Source organism: Sander lucioperca, chromosome 6, assembly GCF_008315115.2.
Source record: "Sander lucioperca isolate FBNREF2018 chromosome 6, SLUC_FBN_1.2, whole genome shotgun sequence".
NCBI classification, from domain to species: Eukaryota; Metazoa; Chordata; class Actinopteri; order Perciformes; family Percidae; genus Sander; species Sander lucioperca.
The window spans coordinates 15,826,785-15,843,898 of record NC_050178.1 but is presented as its reverse complement, the minus strand read 5'-3'; the positions used below and the strand labels follow the sequence as shown (position 1 = coordinate 15,843,898).

Genomic DNA, 17,114 nt, shown 5'->3' with positions numbered 1-17,114 from the left:
ATCAAAAAATTATGAAATAATAATTTGCCCCCCCCCCCATAGCCTACAGTTTCAGAGTAACTGAATATAATTTCATAATATTACAGCTAGTTTCAAGTTTATTAGAATTCAGTTCCAAACTAAATTCGATTTCAAATTATGCTATTCAGATTCAGTTTTTCAATGCAATAAACAATTCAGATTCCATTTATAGTGGTACATATTTCTGGCCATAACATTAGCTTTAATGTCTCCTCATCTACAAGTATGTACACACACAAACATGCTCTGATTTGTTTCCTCAGCCCCTTCACCACAGTCAGAGTTATCACAGAGCCAACATCTGCACATTTGAGTTAGCCAAAGGTTGGACAAAATGTACAGATAGCTGCACACTGATTTGGGAGTTTGATAATGGAGTTATATAAAACTGGGCCCACCTATTACTCACAATATGCATATTTTAAATCATACAAATTCACATATGTTAGTACACTTTTTCAAATCTGTTTATGTACTACAGTAGTATTCATTTGCAAATGTTAGGGTGTATTTTCAATTTCTTTCAAATAAGACCAGATTTGATTTACATAAAAAGATGTGGTAAATAAAAGAATTGCTGTTTGTTTAATCAAGAACACATTGCTAAAGTGATGAATAAATGTTTCATAAAACTGACTTGATTCTTGGTTTTATAAATGAATATCTTAGTAGAATGGAATTTGGTTGGGCCTATTTGATTTCAATGTTGGTACACAATCGACTTTGTTGTGAAAAGTTATAAATGCTTCAACCTGCAGGACTAGTAAAAAATCCGTGAACATTTTAATATTTTTGCCATTGTTTCTTGTCGTTGTGATTTGTAGCCTTCAACAGTTAGCTGTTATGACAGTAGGCATGATGTAAATTATTTCACTGGAATAAATCCTTTGATTTGTTCTTGTAAAGGTCTGTGATGTTGACTTGTTCTTGTTGTTTTCCATGTCGTCTGCATGGCTCTTCGTGTGTATCACATCATCCTCTAGCCTTGGAAGTGGGCGGGCTTCTTGCTTTCGAATTCACTTCAGTTTTGCTTTGCACGACTCACACACGTAGTTCCCAGTTCCCATGTTTGGTCTGAGCGAGCCGGCTACATGCGGTTTTTATTTTAGTTAAACGGTCACATTGAATGAAAGAGAGGTTTAAAACCAGCGGGATCTCAAGACATGTCTGGAAATATCACGTACGAAGCATGCGAGAGCATCAACCTGAACTTTACGCACGCCTTCCTGCCGGCGGGGTTCATCACTGTATTCGTCGTCGGGACGGTGTCCAACATCTGGGGGCTCAGGAGCGTGTGCACCAGCTGGAACAAAATCGGAAGCATTAACATCTTCATGTTCAACCTGGGGGTTGCGGACCTCCTGTACCTGTTCACCCTGCCGTTTCTCGTGCACTATTACGCAAAAAACAGCCTCTGGCAGTTCGGCCAGCCTTTCTGCAAAGTGACCCGCTTCTGCTTCAACCTCAACCTGTACGGCAGCATCGGCTTCCTCACCTGCATCAGCATCTACAGGTACCTGGGCATTGTGCACCCCATGAGGGTGATGGGGAAAATCACCAGCTGCCACTCGCTGGCCATTAGCGCCCTGGTCTGGCTTCTCGTCATTATCCAGATCCTCCCTGATATGTTCTTCGACAAGAATGATCTCAAATCCCCAAACTCGTGCTACGACACCACCTCGAACGAGTTGATCCGAGGATACCTGCCGTACAGCATCGGCTGGTCCGTCACAGGGTTTGCCATACCGTTGCTTATCATTTTGCTCTGTTATGGACACATAGTTGTGGTTCTTGCCAGAAAAGCCAACGTCAACCCTCTGCTGAAGCAGCGGTGTTTGAAACTGGTCGTGATTCTGGTGATTTTGTTCTCCGTCTGCTTCATCCCCTACCACGTCTTTCGAAATGTTAACCTGAAAACCAGGATTTTGAAACAGAGTGGGATTTGCCACTCTGTTTTCGACGACATCTACATTGCGCATCAGGTCGGCCGATTCCTGGCTTGTCTAAACAGCGCAATAAACCCTCTGATTTTTATCGTTGGGAATGATGATTTCCTTATGAAGCTTCAGCACCTCAGCAGACGGGCCCGGCTGTCTCTGGCCGGCCTGACAGGCGCAGTCCTTTACCGCAGACCGACGGATTCACCGTTAGAGACTCGCGGTAACTCCGACCTGATGAATGGATAGACGCACAATCGTTTCACCCGAGGTACACTTCCGTCCCTGCGTATCATGCACCGCCAGAACTTCCACATTTCCTGGAACAAAGTAGCCTACAATAATGACGGATGATTTGCAAGATAATAAGCCAATTATCTAGCAGTGCCATACGTCATCAGGTCACCAAGGTGTCTGCGCAGAGAGAATATCAAATGTCCTGCTGGAGGATTTTCTCTGTTTCTGCTGAACATTATTACAAAAGACAGAACTTGTTATTTCCAGCTGAAGCTCATGTTAGCATCTCATATAGTGCTCTGATTTATTGCATCAGAATTGTACCAAGGTGCTGTTCGTGTTTTTGCACTGTGTATTACTGTGATTGTGTGCTTAAAAAAGCGGATCCGTCCTGTGATTGCTTTCCTACTGTACAGTGCAAGAAAAGTCCATGTTTTAAAACACATGTATTGTGCCTGAGCACTGCCAGGCCATAGCCTATAGCACTATGCACTGTTACTGCTGAAGCATGGTTTGTGTTGTCCATGTTTAACTCAGATTCAAAAGGCTTTTGAACAGAGGCATGTTTAACTGTCAGAGTGGCCATTCCAGAGCTCTTAATTTCACACATTTGTTTAGTGGAAATTGACATGAGTTCAACAAAGAACTGTAACAGTGATGTAAGTGCTGGGATCTCCAGTCTCAAAGTGGAAGAAATACTCAAAACCTCAAATACTTTGCCATAAAAAGTCCTGTATGTTTAAATGTGTACTTAAATAAAAGTATAGAAGTATTATCAACAAAGTGTACTAAAATATCATGAAGTAAAGTAATTATTATGCAGAATGTCACCTGTGATATATTATTATATGCTATATTACTATTGGGACATTTTTACTGATGAATTACCACGTAAGGTGAAACTAATAGTATGATCATTTTGGAGGCTGTAGTTTGTGCTGCTCTTGTCCTATACAGAGGTGCTTCTGTTATTTTGTCCACCACATTTATATCAGTGAGGGTAGGCTAACACAGCCATCGCTGTATGAAGGTCTTTTCAGCCAGTGGAGAGAGACCTCCGCTGGCCGAAGCAGCTAGTTCCGGTTTAGCGATTGGCTAACTTGAATGGGAATTTAATGATTTAATTGTGCAGCTCTTCTAGACTTTACAAATGTTATCTGACCGAATGTATCAAATTCTGACAGTGAAATGAGTTATTTTGCAGGGGTTGTGAAGCTCGAAAAAATGTATCCACTGATTTACAGACGTTTTTTTCTATAAGTAAGTCCATGGGAAAAAGTCTTTTTGGGCCAGAGGGCATCACGTGAAAGGCCAAGTGTTGCAATTCCACTGTTTGTCCGCTATGTTCAATTTGCTTCAAAGCCCAGCGCACATCCTGTGTATGTGTGTATGTGTGTGTGTGTGTGTGTGTGTGTGTGTGTGTGTGTGTGTGTGTGTGTGTGTGTGTGTGTGTGTGTTACTAATGATCATTTTCATTATCGCCTAATGTTCTGACTTTTTTGTTAATCGGTAATCATTTTATTTATTACACATCCGAAAACAGTGAAATATGTCTGTCACTGTGTTTCCTAAAGCTTAAAAATACAATATGAAATATTTCTGCATTGAAATGTCTAAAAATGACAATACTACTACTAATATATTTTGTTTAGTTATGTACTTCATTATCCCAAATGTTTCCATCAGTGTTTCATCCAGGCTGTCTATGGCAAGAGCGTATTGGGGGGGACACATTGTAACAGGGTGTCTGGGGGTCGTCCGCCATAACATTTTGAGTATCAAACACTACATTTCTTGCACTCTGGTGAACATTTATGCAACAATTTATGGTGCAAATGTCTTTATTTATTTAAAGGAAAATTATTATTCTCCTGTATTGTTTCTTTCTGCATGTTCAAAACATCACACGTGTTTCAAGATGTTTTTTTTAGAAATCCTGTAGATCGCAACACAAATCTGTTAGAGAATGAGACCTTGTCAAAGCCAGCAGCTCCCAAGTTTAAAGCTACATAAAAGACATGAAATCACAAGAAATCACATCTTTATTTTTCACACTCTGTTGTGTTCTTCAACCCCCTGATGGGGCACAAGTAGATACAGTTCTTGGTTTTCTGACATGTTTGGAGCCCCCTGAACAGCTATTTTGTTTACCTCTTTTGGGGAAGGAGTTGTCTTTCATATTGTTTAAAGGGGAAACAAATCTAGCTCTTCTACAGTAAATATTGTAAATATAACCTTTAACCCCTCTAACTTAGTTGCTCTAACTTCCATCAAAACACGGGAAACGCCCAGAAATACCAGATGATCCTGAGGATAATTGTAAATCATACAATGTCAAAGAAATGTACTCAGTAACAGTAATACAGCATTTTCTGCCACACAGCATACTTTATTTATTGATTACATCCACTTTGCAACACAGTAATACAGCAGAGACCTAATTTATTGATATGACATTTTAATATCGTTCCAGCTTACTAGAGTGTGCTATGTTAGGTGGCTCGTGCTAATGCTTTGCGGCTCAACCGTACGTTAATGTTATAAAGTTACAACAACGTTCAATACGCTCATCAATACATTATTTTTAGTATGATTGTTTTGACTACGGTTAACCGTGCTAAGCTAACCCATGTTTAAATTCGCCACGTAACATCAGCTGTATGTGTTGTCGAATCTAATGCTAAGTTAGCCAGCTAGGTCACCTTGGTCCGTTTGACTCAGTCCCTGGCGCTCATAGACTTCAGTCGGGATGGGAGCGGACAGCAGCCCCCAGCCAGCGACTACAGCAACCCGACCCCAGCCCGCGCAAACCCCAGCGCCGATCCATCGGGGAACAGACCATATCACACTCCAGGCACTTGCGCCCGTGTCTCGCTAAAACCGAGCCGCCACAGCCGCCAACCGAAGGGCTCCGGTCTGCTCCGGAGCTGCCTCCCAACCGTATCAAAAGAAGTAAGTAAATAAAAAAAAGTATAAAAAAAATTGAAGTCCTCAAGTAAAGTACAAGTACCTCAAAATTCTCCATAACTACGGTGTGGAGTAAATGTGAGTAACTTTTCCACCGCTGTTTTGAATAGTAAAAGCTGTCCAACCCACAGTCAAACACACAAATCCAGTCAAATACCAGGATTATACAGATGCATTCTGTGACCCGTTTGACTTTGCAAACATAGTGACAAAACACTGCATAACTGTTTATTACATATTGTATATCTTTGCCCTGTGGTCTTACAGAGAATAATGTAACAGGGGGGTTAATATCTGGCTCACTGCAACAACAAGAAAGCCTGCCTTTTTCTGAATGCTGATAATAACATATGATGACTGATTTCTAAACGTAGATGTTGCGACTGCCAACTGAGCATCAGGGGAAATCTGATTCATCTTTTACTAGGAGCACTGTAGCCCCTAACAAAAAAATGTTAGGGACACAGACAGAAAATTTAGGGGCGCACACTTTTAATCAACCTGGAATGCAATTTCTCACATTTCCCCTATTTTAAGTGTTTTACTGATAAATGCTTTGGGGATAAATACAGAAATTAAATTAATTAATTAATTAATTAAAACAGCATATTGATGCATATGAATTTAGTTCACAGTCACATTTTAATTGAATGGTGCACATTCAGAAATGTAAACAAAGTATTATTATTGCCAATGTACTGCATTATTGTCTCTGCCTCATACAGGCTCTCCCTCCCTCCTCTCTGTCTCTTTTTTGTTTGCGTTGCCTTGCAAACGCAGTTCCCAGCCCCCTCAAGTTTGGACCCCTAATAAGTGATATCCCGCAGTTGTTGTGTTGAAATTAAATCCCGTCCTTTTGGTCTGAGACCGAGACAACACTGAGTGAAAATGCGATATATTTTGTGATGAGACCGAATACAACACTGCCAAGGTCTATCAACACAGCTCCACTGACGAGAAGTGCGTGCAAGCTGGTTAAGATCGTAAACAAAGTGAGGGGAAGAGAGGAGGGCTAACGTTAGGCTAAGGCTAACTCCTTATCGGCTATTACTACCAAGGGGGTAAGCTTCTCCTCGGACCGCGAACCTCCTATGGCGCCATTTTGATGCTACCAAGCCATCACCTCCCGTTAGCATTCCATTGACTGCCATTCATTTTGGCGCCACTTTGACAGCGAATAACTTTACATCTGAAGCGTTTAAAGACTATTTGTCCATTGTTTATTTCTAAAGAAACACGACAATGTATAAAAGGCTCCATTACCTTGTACCTCACGTTATGGCTCCGTAGCAGACGTTTTTGTAAAAATAGGCTAACGATTGTGTCATAACCACGCGACTTACTGTCGCATAGTAGAGGAATTACCATATAGTACAGGAGAAGCGTGCAGGCAGTTTCGTCTCACATTAGCTGTTTAAGTGTAATTACTAATGTTAACTAGCATTTTAGTTAGCAATAATTAGCCTGTGCCTATGTTATCTCCTTACATATACCTACGCTCTCCATCTCTGCAATATTCGGAATGATTGAGATTTCTCTTGGCACAGCTACCAGAAGACTTACAACTTTCAGACATGTTGCTCACGGCACATTTACGTCGTCTCTCTCAGTTGGAGGCTGCGCAGTAACGTTCAGCCATCACCGGAAAAGTGCTTCTAATGGCCTTCACTGGTCTCCGTCCAGAGCAACGGGATCTGTTGGTCCATTCTTATATACTGTCTATGATTACTACGCAGCATTTTTCTCTCCAATGTACAGTCTTTAGCAAACAAAATTGATGTTCTTCGGCTGTGCAACAGCATGTGCGGACGATGAGTGTGACGCTCCGATAGCGAGACACATGATTGTAGATGACGTTACCCACGCAGTTGACTAATCACTTACAGACCCTCCCCCTCTCACACACATTGGCCAACTCAGGCAGACTCGCTCTATCCTTCTTTTCAACATGAAATAAAAAATAAAAGTCATAAAATGTGCATGTCCCACATGTGCGAGTAGTTGTAATAGAATACTACCACTGTCTCAAAAAATGTTCGACCATTTGGAGCCTGTAAAATGCAACTGCATGAATTATTTAACATTGTTTTGCAGGTTTGCTAACCTGCTATCAAAATATGACCAGATGTTTGATTTTCCAAATGAGCACATCTTGATTGAAGATGCAGAATCTGCTCTGCAGAGGAGAATGGTAAATTCTGTGGTTGCTCAGCTGTGCAGGAGATATTTCTCTGCCCTGTGCTAATTTCACAACCTACTGAGAGAATTTCAGGAAACTGAAGCCTGTCCGTGCCTGTCTTCATGAGCAATCTTTGTACCTCTGTAATACTTAATGTGTGATGATCGTGAGTCTTGCTCCTTGTATCATGTTATTTTAGTTGCAATAGCAATAGTCAGATTTTGTTGTTGTTGTTCTTTAACACTTTGGCATTTTTGTGATTTACAGTGTAAATTAATTTTATGAATCAGGTACCAATAAAATCCCAGTTAGCAGGTCTGTTACGCCTCGGTCTAGGAGTGTGGGAGCACAACATTAAAAAAGAAAAACAGGAGATTGGAAATTGAAATAATAAAGCAATTTATTGCTTTAACATGAAATAAGGTTATTTCACAAATACAAACAAACTTATTTAACAAAATGTCTTAATAAGTATCTACCGGAAGCTTACCTTCAGGATGAATCAATCAGTTATATGTTCTTCATTAACCCCTCCATCTGAGTTTCCAGAGATTTTCCCAAAGCCCCACTGTACCTACATTTAAGTACCAGTAGGAACCGGTAAGTACAATATTTAATTGGTAACAGATTCATATAGCAAAATTACACTGTGTATTATCATTCCTTTTCAAGGTTATTATGAACAAAGAAATCAGCTACTTTTCATACACATCATTTCAGGAAAAGGTGCAACTGTTGCGCAAGAGCTCATCCACCTTATCCCTCTGTGACTAAATGTATGGTTTAGATGAAGTACCTGAGAACTACTCCTGTATAATTACTGGAAAAGGTCGGACGTCATCTGTTGTTAGGATTCTTTGGAACTGCATCATGAGTTAAGCATCCTGTCCTCCATTCTAATGATGCAGCACAATGCAACTGGAAGTCAAGGCCAACAGGATGGAGCTGGTTGAAATCTGTGCCCTGGGAGGATTTCACTTAATGACTTCTTAGATCTTTGACCTGCTCTGCTCTAGCCTTTCTTGTTAGGAATAATGACTCTGGCTCTGGCTTGAAAATCAGACCACGATCATGCTATAAACACGAACATATAACACAATGAGGATATACTTTCCAAGGCCAACATTCCCCTGGCCCATTGAAGTGTACACAAGCCACAAGTGGTTTCTGGTGGGACTGAAGGCAGAACGATAATATTTCACTTATTAATTTCTTTGCACAACCTTTTTTCCCACCAAACTATTGTGTAAATGTGATGTGATGTAATGATGGCAAAAAATACAGGAACTTGTGCAAAATCTCAACAGTATGGTGCGTCATTTTTCGTTCATGGTGGTGAAATAATTTTCCTGTAGTTTCAAACTGTAGAGGTCTCAGGTATGCATTTAAACAGTTCTAACTCCCTCATTCTGAATCAGAAACACTGAATATTCTGGTCTTGTTCAACAGTCTAAAAGTCAGGGGCTGACCAAGGAGAGCTCATTCCATCCGTGTCCTTTGTGCCTCTGTGGTGTCTGAGCAGGATTCCAACACAAAGTTGTGTTGTCTGTACAGATAAATATTACCATCTCGCTGAGTTTCTCTCCCACTTATTCTTTGACTCTGTAAACGCAGTCTGGTAAGAAAAACACAGAGCAGCATGATGAATGTGCATAAGCACTTAGAGGAAACACCAGGATCAGCTACAGCCATGCAGTATTACCCATCTGTCCAGGAAAAAAGAACACAGGTGTGAAAAATCAAAGACACTAACCTCATTTGCTTCCTTCTGCTTCACCTTTTTCTGTGTTGTCTTTTGGAAGTTCAAATTATCTTAATTTCACCCCCACCCCTCCATCACACAGTTGCTACGTAGCCAAGGAGGACACGGAGGATTAAAAAAGCATGATGGACTCTTCAGAAAAGGTAATTATCGCTGGACGACACCAATTTCTTAACACAGCCATGCTGAGAAATATAGCATGGCTTTGTAGCAACTCATTTGGCAATGCTGTGAATGTAACGGACGTTCATTGTTATAAAAAAGTTACACACTAAAACTTTAAATAGGGTTTAGCGCATAGAAGAATAAATCCTTCAGGTGGACATGCATGCACAGTTGTTGAGGTGTACAGAACTCGAGAAACAATCAATATAATAACAGTAACAATGGTAGAGGAACAAGGTTGTATATAAATAGGAACAAGATGGCATGCATTGATTTAACATACCAAATATGGCTATCATATGTCCATCCATCCATCTTCGTCCGCTTATCCGGTCTCGGGTCGCGGGGGTAGCAGCTCCAGCAGGGGACCCCAAACTTCCCTTTCCCGAGCCACATTAACCAGCTCCGACTGTGGGGATCCCAAGGCGTTCCCAGGCCAGGTTGGAGATATAATCCCTCCACCTAGTCCTGGGTCTTCCCCATAGACTGTATATATTAGTGGACAGAGCATCCGGTTCAGCAAAATGCGGCAAATGCGGAAGTGCCTTAAACCTGCATTCTATCTGAATTCCAGCAGGGGGCGAGACGTGCGGTTGCAAAAAGGAGGTCCGTTTCTATAGAAGTCTATGGCGAAATGACCCACTTCTCACTTGATTTATTACCTCAGTAAACATTTCAATTAAGAGTTTATATTCTCAATCGCTAGTTTTAAGTCTTGTGCAACACAGAATGATGTTCATTTTTTGAATTATGGTCTCTTTGATTTTAAAATCGGCGATAAAGCAGGGGGTGTTTTAGGGCGTGGCTATGATGTGATTGACAGTTCGCGGCCTGTCAATCATGACAGAGGTTTAGCAAAGCTTATCCATGGCACGTAAACTTCACTTTGGAGGTTGACCAGCTTTCGTCTTCGTGACTGTGACAGTTGGTCGCCTAATAATGTCTTGTTCAACGTTCGGTTGTACGACAAGACACTCAAAGGAGTCGGCAGTTCAGTTTTTCCGGTAAGTAACGTTACATTTTGTTATAATACTGTTTTTCGTTAGCCAACGTTAGCATCCCAATTAATATCAGTTAGCTAGCTAGATTGCACCTTGCTAACCAAGCTAGCGGGCTAACAAAAACGTTATGCAGACCAGACCGTATAAACGGATTAAAATATATATATTTAACGTTACAGTCGTATACAGTAGGTATGCACAACGGTTTACTTGAATATACTGAAATATATGTACCCCGCCCGAGAGTTGGGCAACGTTACCCGGAGGTCACCCTCACCTCGGACAAAGCCGCGCTGGAGCGCGTCGACGGACTGGGCAGTAGGCCAGAATACCCGTTTTTGCGATAAAATGTCGCACATGAAAAAATATATATATTATTGTAAAGTTACATAAGTGTTCTATCTTGAAAAGTCTTCAGTTCTGCAGCCAAATGTATTGTATAAAGCACCAGGTTCAATATTATTTTCTCAAAATTCTAAATACATTATTTCAGACCGTTAATGTACCTAACAAGCATGCTGAGTTATTAACCACTGTTGTTGATGCTGTTACACTGATGTCTTTCTTCCACTTACTGTAGTTGTGTCTGCTAATCTATTTGAAGACCTTCTGTCAGCACATTAGTCTGTTTTAAGATGAGTCACATGTTACAATCTATATTTACAAATTCTGTTTATTACTAAAATGTACATATCACTAAAAACGTGTTGCGTACAATACACATTGTCTAAGATAAATTTGACATGTAGGAGTATGTTTACTTAATACTGCATGTCCTCAACTGAAGCATACCTTTATGTACAAGCTCATATAGTAATATAATTCATTGTGATCTACCATGCCTTAACTACATGTTTGTCTTTACAAAGGTATCCACACTGAAAACTGAATGACCAGAGCCTATAGAAGGAAGACCTGGTGTATAGCGCAGCGTATTTGGTGCCATTCATCTTGTTGTGGAAAACAGATTGCATTGACCACATCCGAAGTTCTCAAATGTGTTCTGATTATAATGATGCCAGAAAATCATTTTTGGTTCAGCTTCTGCTGCTGAAAGGACAGACCAACTTTTAGCACTTTAGCAGTCATTGGTATTTAGAGGTTCAAAATGTGAGTCCTGTAATAGATGTGTCCTCTTGTGTTACTGTTAGGCCTGCTGCTCCTAGGTAGCTTCTCTGTCTCTCCTCTCTCTGTCTGTCTCTTATTGCAGGAGAGGAGTCTAGAGTGTGGGAGTCTGGGTTCCAGCTGCCTCTCATCTACCACAATCAACCAACAATTTGTGATAATACTTTTGTTATAATGAACTTGCAATAACCTTATACAGATTAAACAGCACCTAGTGCATTTTCAATTACCTACTAAACACTTGACTATGTATGTCAAAATTGAGTATATGCCTATACATTAATCTGAAAGGATTTTGGTGAAGTGTTTTCATGGTGATTAAAATTGACAAGTACATAAAGACACACAAGAAAAGCACAATTTCCCTGATCCTTCTTTGTCAACATTCAAGTATGGTAACATTTGAGAAATCATTTTTTTTGTTGATTAAAGCCAAAATAGACACTTTTAATCAATTACAAATTCTATCAAATTACCAATGTCTTCTTGTATGACTACAATATTGTGTATGTTCCTATAGTTGCTTCAGAAAAACAACAAATGTAGCTTTAGAAAGACCTTTATTTCACATTGAAATGGGCATTAACTTCAAAAACTACATAAACCACAAACACTGGCAATATTTTTAAGATTATGTTAGGGGTTAAATTGATGAATTAAATAATGTAGTTCACCTTTTACAATCCAGTGTAAATTCCCCACACAAACACTGCTGTGGGTCAAGGTAAAGGCAAACTTAACTGTCACGAGACATGTCTGCATAATAAAAAGAGGTAGTTGAATCACTGGTGCCACATTGTTAATTACAGTAGAAATGGTTGACATTACAAACCACAATATAAAAATATAGCTTAACATATACAGCTTAAAGCACTTGTGCAGCACTCTGTTCAGTCAAGTCCAAATGCCTGGATAAAGAAATAAAAGCTGCCTTTACAATTACAGTGAGCACAGTGTGACAGTCTTTTGGTTGTCTGTAATGCACAGTGGAAAAAGAAAAAAAAACCTGCGAGCCTTGTCGATTTTCCCCGGATTGTTAACAGCCCTCCACCTGCATCTCTGGGTGATGCCTGAGAAGATGGACTTACTTCTGAGGTATTGGGTGGGTGCACATGCCATCGTGTCTCTCCACACTCCTATTTCTGAAAGAAAGAGAGTCATCAATTTCCATTTGAGCCCCTCATAGTTAAATATATATGCACACTAGCATGTAACTGTACTTCATTAATTATCGGGGGAGAATGCATATGAATCAACAACAGTCTATTGTTCTTTGGTGTAACTGATTTAGTTAAATGAACTTATATCTGCTAACGTTAGCTCTTAAAATCATGAAAAGGCTAAATGCGCCAACCATAGACTGATGGCGCAAACAGTAGCAAGACATTATTGGTGCATTATGGTTGTTACAGTTAACCAAACGTTCTAAGAAACTTGGTTATACATTTGCTAATACTTAGATTAGATAATGATAAGCATTGACAATCCCCGTTTTGCATTTCGCTGACACTACGTTTAAATTAGGTAAACTTCGATTTGCAGAAAATTAACGTTAGCATGTTTTACCAGTGGTTAGCTAACGTTACAGACAATTTACATGGTAACTTCAGATACATTTACTTTACAATGTGACTCCTCTTATATGTAATATAACTATGGGACAAAGATATATTTAAAACCTAGCAAAGCTATATCTTACCTCGAATTATGTATGCTAACTTTCAGCAGCAGTTGCATCCAGATTGCCAGTGAATGTGTAAGGTAACGAAGAGTGTAAGCAGCGTTGCCAACTCCAAAAAAAAAAAAAAACAGTCAGATACCGCCCAACAGTCTATGGCTCCTCCCTCACTCCTCCCTCTCGTCTAAAAACGTCACATCCGCAACCAGGATGGCTGCGCCCATAAATGCAAACTCGAGGACGGATTGCTGATCTCCACAAACCAATGGGTGACGTCACACATGCTCTGTCCATTAATATTATACAGTCTATGGTCTTCACCGAGGCCTCCTCCCAGCTGGACGTGCCTGGAACACCTCTCTAGGGAGGCGCCCAGGGGGCATCCTTACCAGATGCCCGAACCACCTCAACTGGCTCCTTTCAACGCGAAGGAGCAGCAGCTCTACTCCGAGCTCCTCACGGATGACTGAGCTTCTCACCCTATCTCTAAGGGAGACACCAGCCACCCTCCTGAGGAAACCCATTTCAGCCGCTTGTACCCTGGATCTCGTTCTTTCGGTCATGACCCAACCTTCATGACCATAGGTGAGGGTAGGAACGAAAACTGACCGGTAGATCGAGAGCTTTGCCTTCTGGCTCAGCTCTCTTTTCATCACAACGGTGCGATAAATTGAATGTAATACCGCACCCGCTGCGCCGATTCTCCGACCAATCTCCCGCTCCATTGTTCCCTCACTCGCGAACAAGACTCCAAGGTACTTGAACTCCTTCACTTGGGGTAAGGATTCATTCCCTACCTGGAAAAGGCACTCCATCGGTTTCCTGCTGAGAACCATGGCCTCCGATTTAGAGGTGCTGATTCTCATCCCAGCCGCTTCACACTCGGCTGCGAACCGATCCAGTGAGTGCTGAAGGTCACAGGCCGATGATGCCATCAGGACCACATCATCTGCAAAAAGCAGCGATGAGATCCCCAGCCCACCGAACTGCAACCCCTCTCCACCCCGACTACGGCTCGATATCCTGTCCATAAATACTACAAACAGGATTGGTGACAAAGCGCAGCCCTGGCGGAGGCCAACTCTCACCTGAAACAAGTCCGACTTACTGCCGAGAACCCGGACACAGCTCTCGCTTTGGTTGTACAGAGATTGGATGGCCCTGAGAAGGGACCCCCTCACCCCATACTCCCGCAGCACCTCCCACAGTATCTCCCGGGCGACCCGGTCATAGGCCTTCTCCAGATCCACAAAGCACATGTAGACCGGTTGGGCATACTCCCAGGCTCCCTCCAGGATCCTTGCGAGAGTAAAGATCTGGTCCGTTGTTCCACGACCAGGACGGAATCCGCATTGTTCCTCTTCAACCTGAGGTTCGACTATCGACCGAACCCTCCTTTCCAGCACCTTGGAGAAGACTTTACCAGGGAGGCTGAGAAGTGTGATACCCCTATAATTGGCACACACCCTCTGTTCCCCCTTTTTGAAAAGGGGAACCACCACCCCGGTCTGCCACTCCTTAGGCACCGTCCCAGACTTCCACGCAATGTTGAAGAGGCGTGTCAACCAAGACAACCCCTCCACACCCAGAGCTTTAAGCATTTCTGGACGGATTTCATCTATCATATGTGAGGGGTAAAATACAGTGGTAACATAGTGGAGGAAAGAGAGATACGTGGGTCATGTATGGAACATGATTTTAAAAAAAAAGTGGGAGAAGGATAAACAATAAATACCAGTTCTTGCAGATGGTGATAATGTTGCATTATGAAAAAAGACAATCTTCTAGGAAGAGCGTTTGCCAGTGTCCACAGTCAGGCTGTTCTCAGTGTTCATGTCCCGAAAGAAGATAAGGGGAAAACACAAGACCTTCACCCAGGAAATGGTGTTCATGTCCCGGGAGTACTTCTTAAGGGGACTGTTGTTTGTAATCCAAACCACAATATTTTTTCTAATCTTAACTAGTCGTTTGTTGTAAATACGTTTTTGTACAATATCATATGGACCTGTTCATGAGAATCGGAAAAAAATTGTTGTTCGCCGGTTTCATATTTTTAAGCAGCTTTAGAAAAAGAAGACTCACAGAAGATGCTTTAATTAAAGTAAGTAATCAAATTGAAGAAAAAAAAACCTTACTATGAAGGAATTTATGGCTTCAGTTTTCTTAGACATTGATAAAGCTTGTGATTATTAGGTATCCTTATTGAAATGAAACATTTTTATGTAGTTAAATTGTCTAGAAAGTACCTATCTATCAAAAGTGAGTTAAAACAATGGTGATTGAGCATGAGCACTGATGAGTGCTTGTATTTGTTGCTTTAACAAGTAATACAATCAGAGTGTCCGTGGCGACTTTCCTGCCCTAAATTTAAATGGAGCGCACAGTGACGCTATTTACTAGAGTTGAGCCGGATACTCGCTGAAACGAGTATCCGGTACGGATAAAGCACTTTTGCCGAATACGAGTATTATACGAGTAATACGAGTCAATATCTGTGCTCGGATTGAATAAAAATCCTCATTGAATAACTGACTGTGTCATTGTTGCAAAACTTGTTCTGTATATAGTTTGTTTGTTATCGTGATCAAAACCATTGATCTGAAGCGCAATGCTGATGCTGTCATGTAAATAGCTTTCTAATCAGCAATAAATATAACAATTTCTGATCAACCCATATCAATTGCATGCTTAAAATAACATACCGGTTAAAGCCCCGCCCATTTCAAGACAACCCGACCCACTTCCAGGTTAAATCCTGTCCACTTCCGGGTTAGGCCCCGCCCAGTCCGAGTACAGATACAGATACAGATAATTCATATGGTTAACAGATACAGATACAGATAATGCTGTACTCGCTCATCCCTACTATTTACATCAGTCAGTAGGGGTAGGTTTACTCCCGTCTGCCCCAGGTGGAGCTTGTCACTAGGGATGCAACGATTATAGATTTTGTTTGTACGATTATAGTCTAAAAATAATCAAGGTTTAACGATTATCACGATTATTATGCATTAATTAATTTCACTGCTAATGTATAAAAATAACATGGACACTCAAAACAGATTTTTTTATGTGTTATGTATTGCTGCCTTTTGAAACAGAAATAACAGTAACAGTTTTGAACGTTTTAAAAATGAATATATGATCAATCATCAACCTTTTCAGAATCAGAATCACATTTATTCGCCAAGTATACTTACATACACAAGGAATTTGACTTTGGTAGGAGTTAACTCTCATATGAACGTAACGTTATCATCATTGCACTCACTGTAAATGCAAACGTCGGCTCCTGACTGGTTAGCTGTTAACTGTAACGTTACGTTACCAGCTAACTGGTGACGTTAATAAGCTAACAAACACTTAACAACCGCTGCATCCCTACTTGTCACTGACGATTATGCTGCGTTCCATTGTACTCGGAAATTGGGAACGTCCAACGAGGAAAGATGCAAAGAAACAGTATGTTAATCGGGAGCCTACATTTCATTTACCGCTGACTCACAATGGGGCACCAACAGACAGAGAAAAAAGAATGTTCAACTTCGAGTCCAAATAAAAATAAATTAGCATACTGGATAAGAGGACGAAATGGAATTTAGCATTAACTGTTCTGCAGAATTGTTGAGAGTACACAACATTTTCTGGTAAAGGCTTTGGATGGGACATGAACAAGAAAGTGAAACACTACAAACGAGGTAATATACAACACAATCCAGTGGCTATTAGCAGCAGCATTTCTCCATGGAGGTTTTCTCAACCCAAGGTAAATCTTCAAATGTAGAAAAATGAAGAGAGTGGACAGAGAGGAATCTTAACATTGGGTATTTGGTTCAAGAATATTTGAAGAAGAGCTACTACAATTATCAAAATATTTTTTACAGACGGATCAAAACATTTAAACAATAACTGCAAGCAGTTATGATGGGGTCCAAGCCTCCCTGGCGCGAGACGCCACCCAACGACCCTCGGAGTCCGCAGTTGTGTAACCTAAAGCGTGATGGCATCTAGGCAAACGTCAGGAAACATCGCAATTCGTCCA

General features: G+C 41.0%; 1 protein-coding gene across 1 annotated transcript; it reads left to right on the top strand.

Annotated features, from left to right (window-relative positions):
- The first annotated feature begins 44 nt into the window (after positions 1 to 44).
- LOC116034557 (P2Y purinoceptor 1-like) lies at positions 45 to 3,413 on the top strand. The gene has a single exon (XM_031277260.2). The coding sequence runs from the start codon at positions 1,185 to 1,187 to the stop codon at positions 2,205 to 2,207; it is 1,023 nt and encodes a 340-aa protein (XP_031133120.1). The 5' UTR covers positions 45 to 1,184; the 3' UTR covers positions 2,208 to 3,413.
- Positions 3,414 to 17,114: the final 13,701 nt, after the last annotated feature.

Coding starts and splice junctions, on each gene's coding strand:
- LOC116034557 (XM_031277260.2), top strand. CDS start 1,185: ATGTCTGGAAATATCACGTACGAAGCATGCGAGAGCATCAACCTGAAC.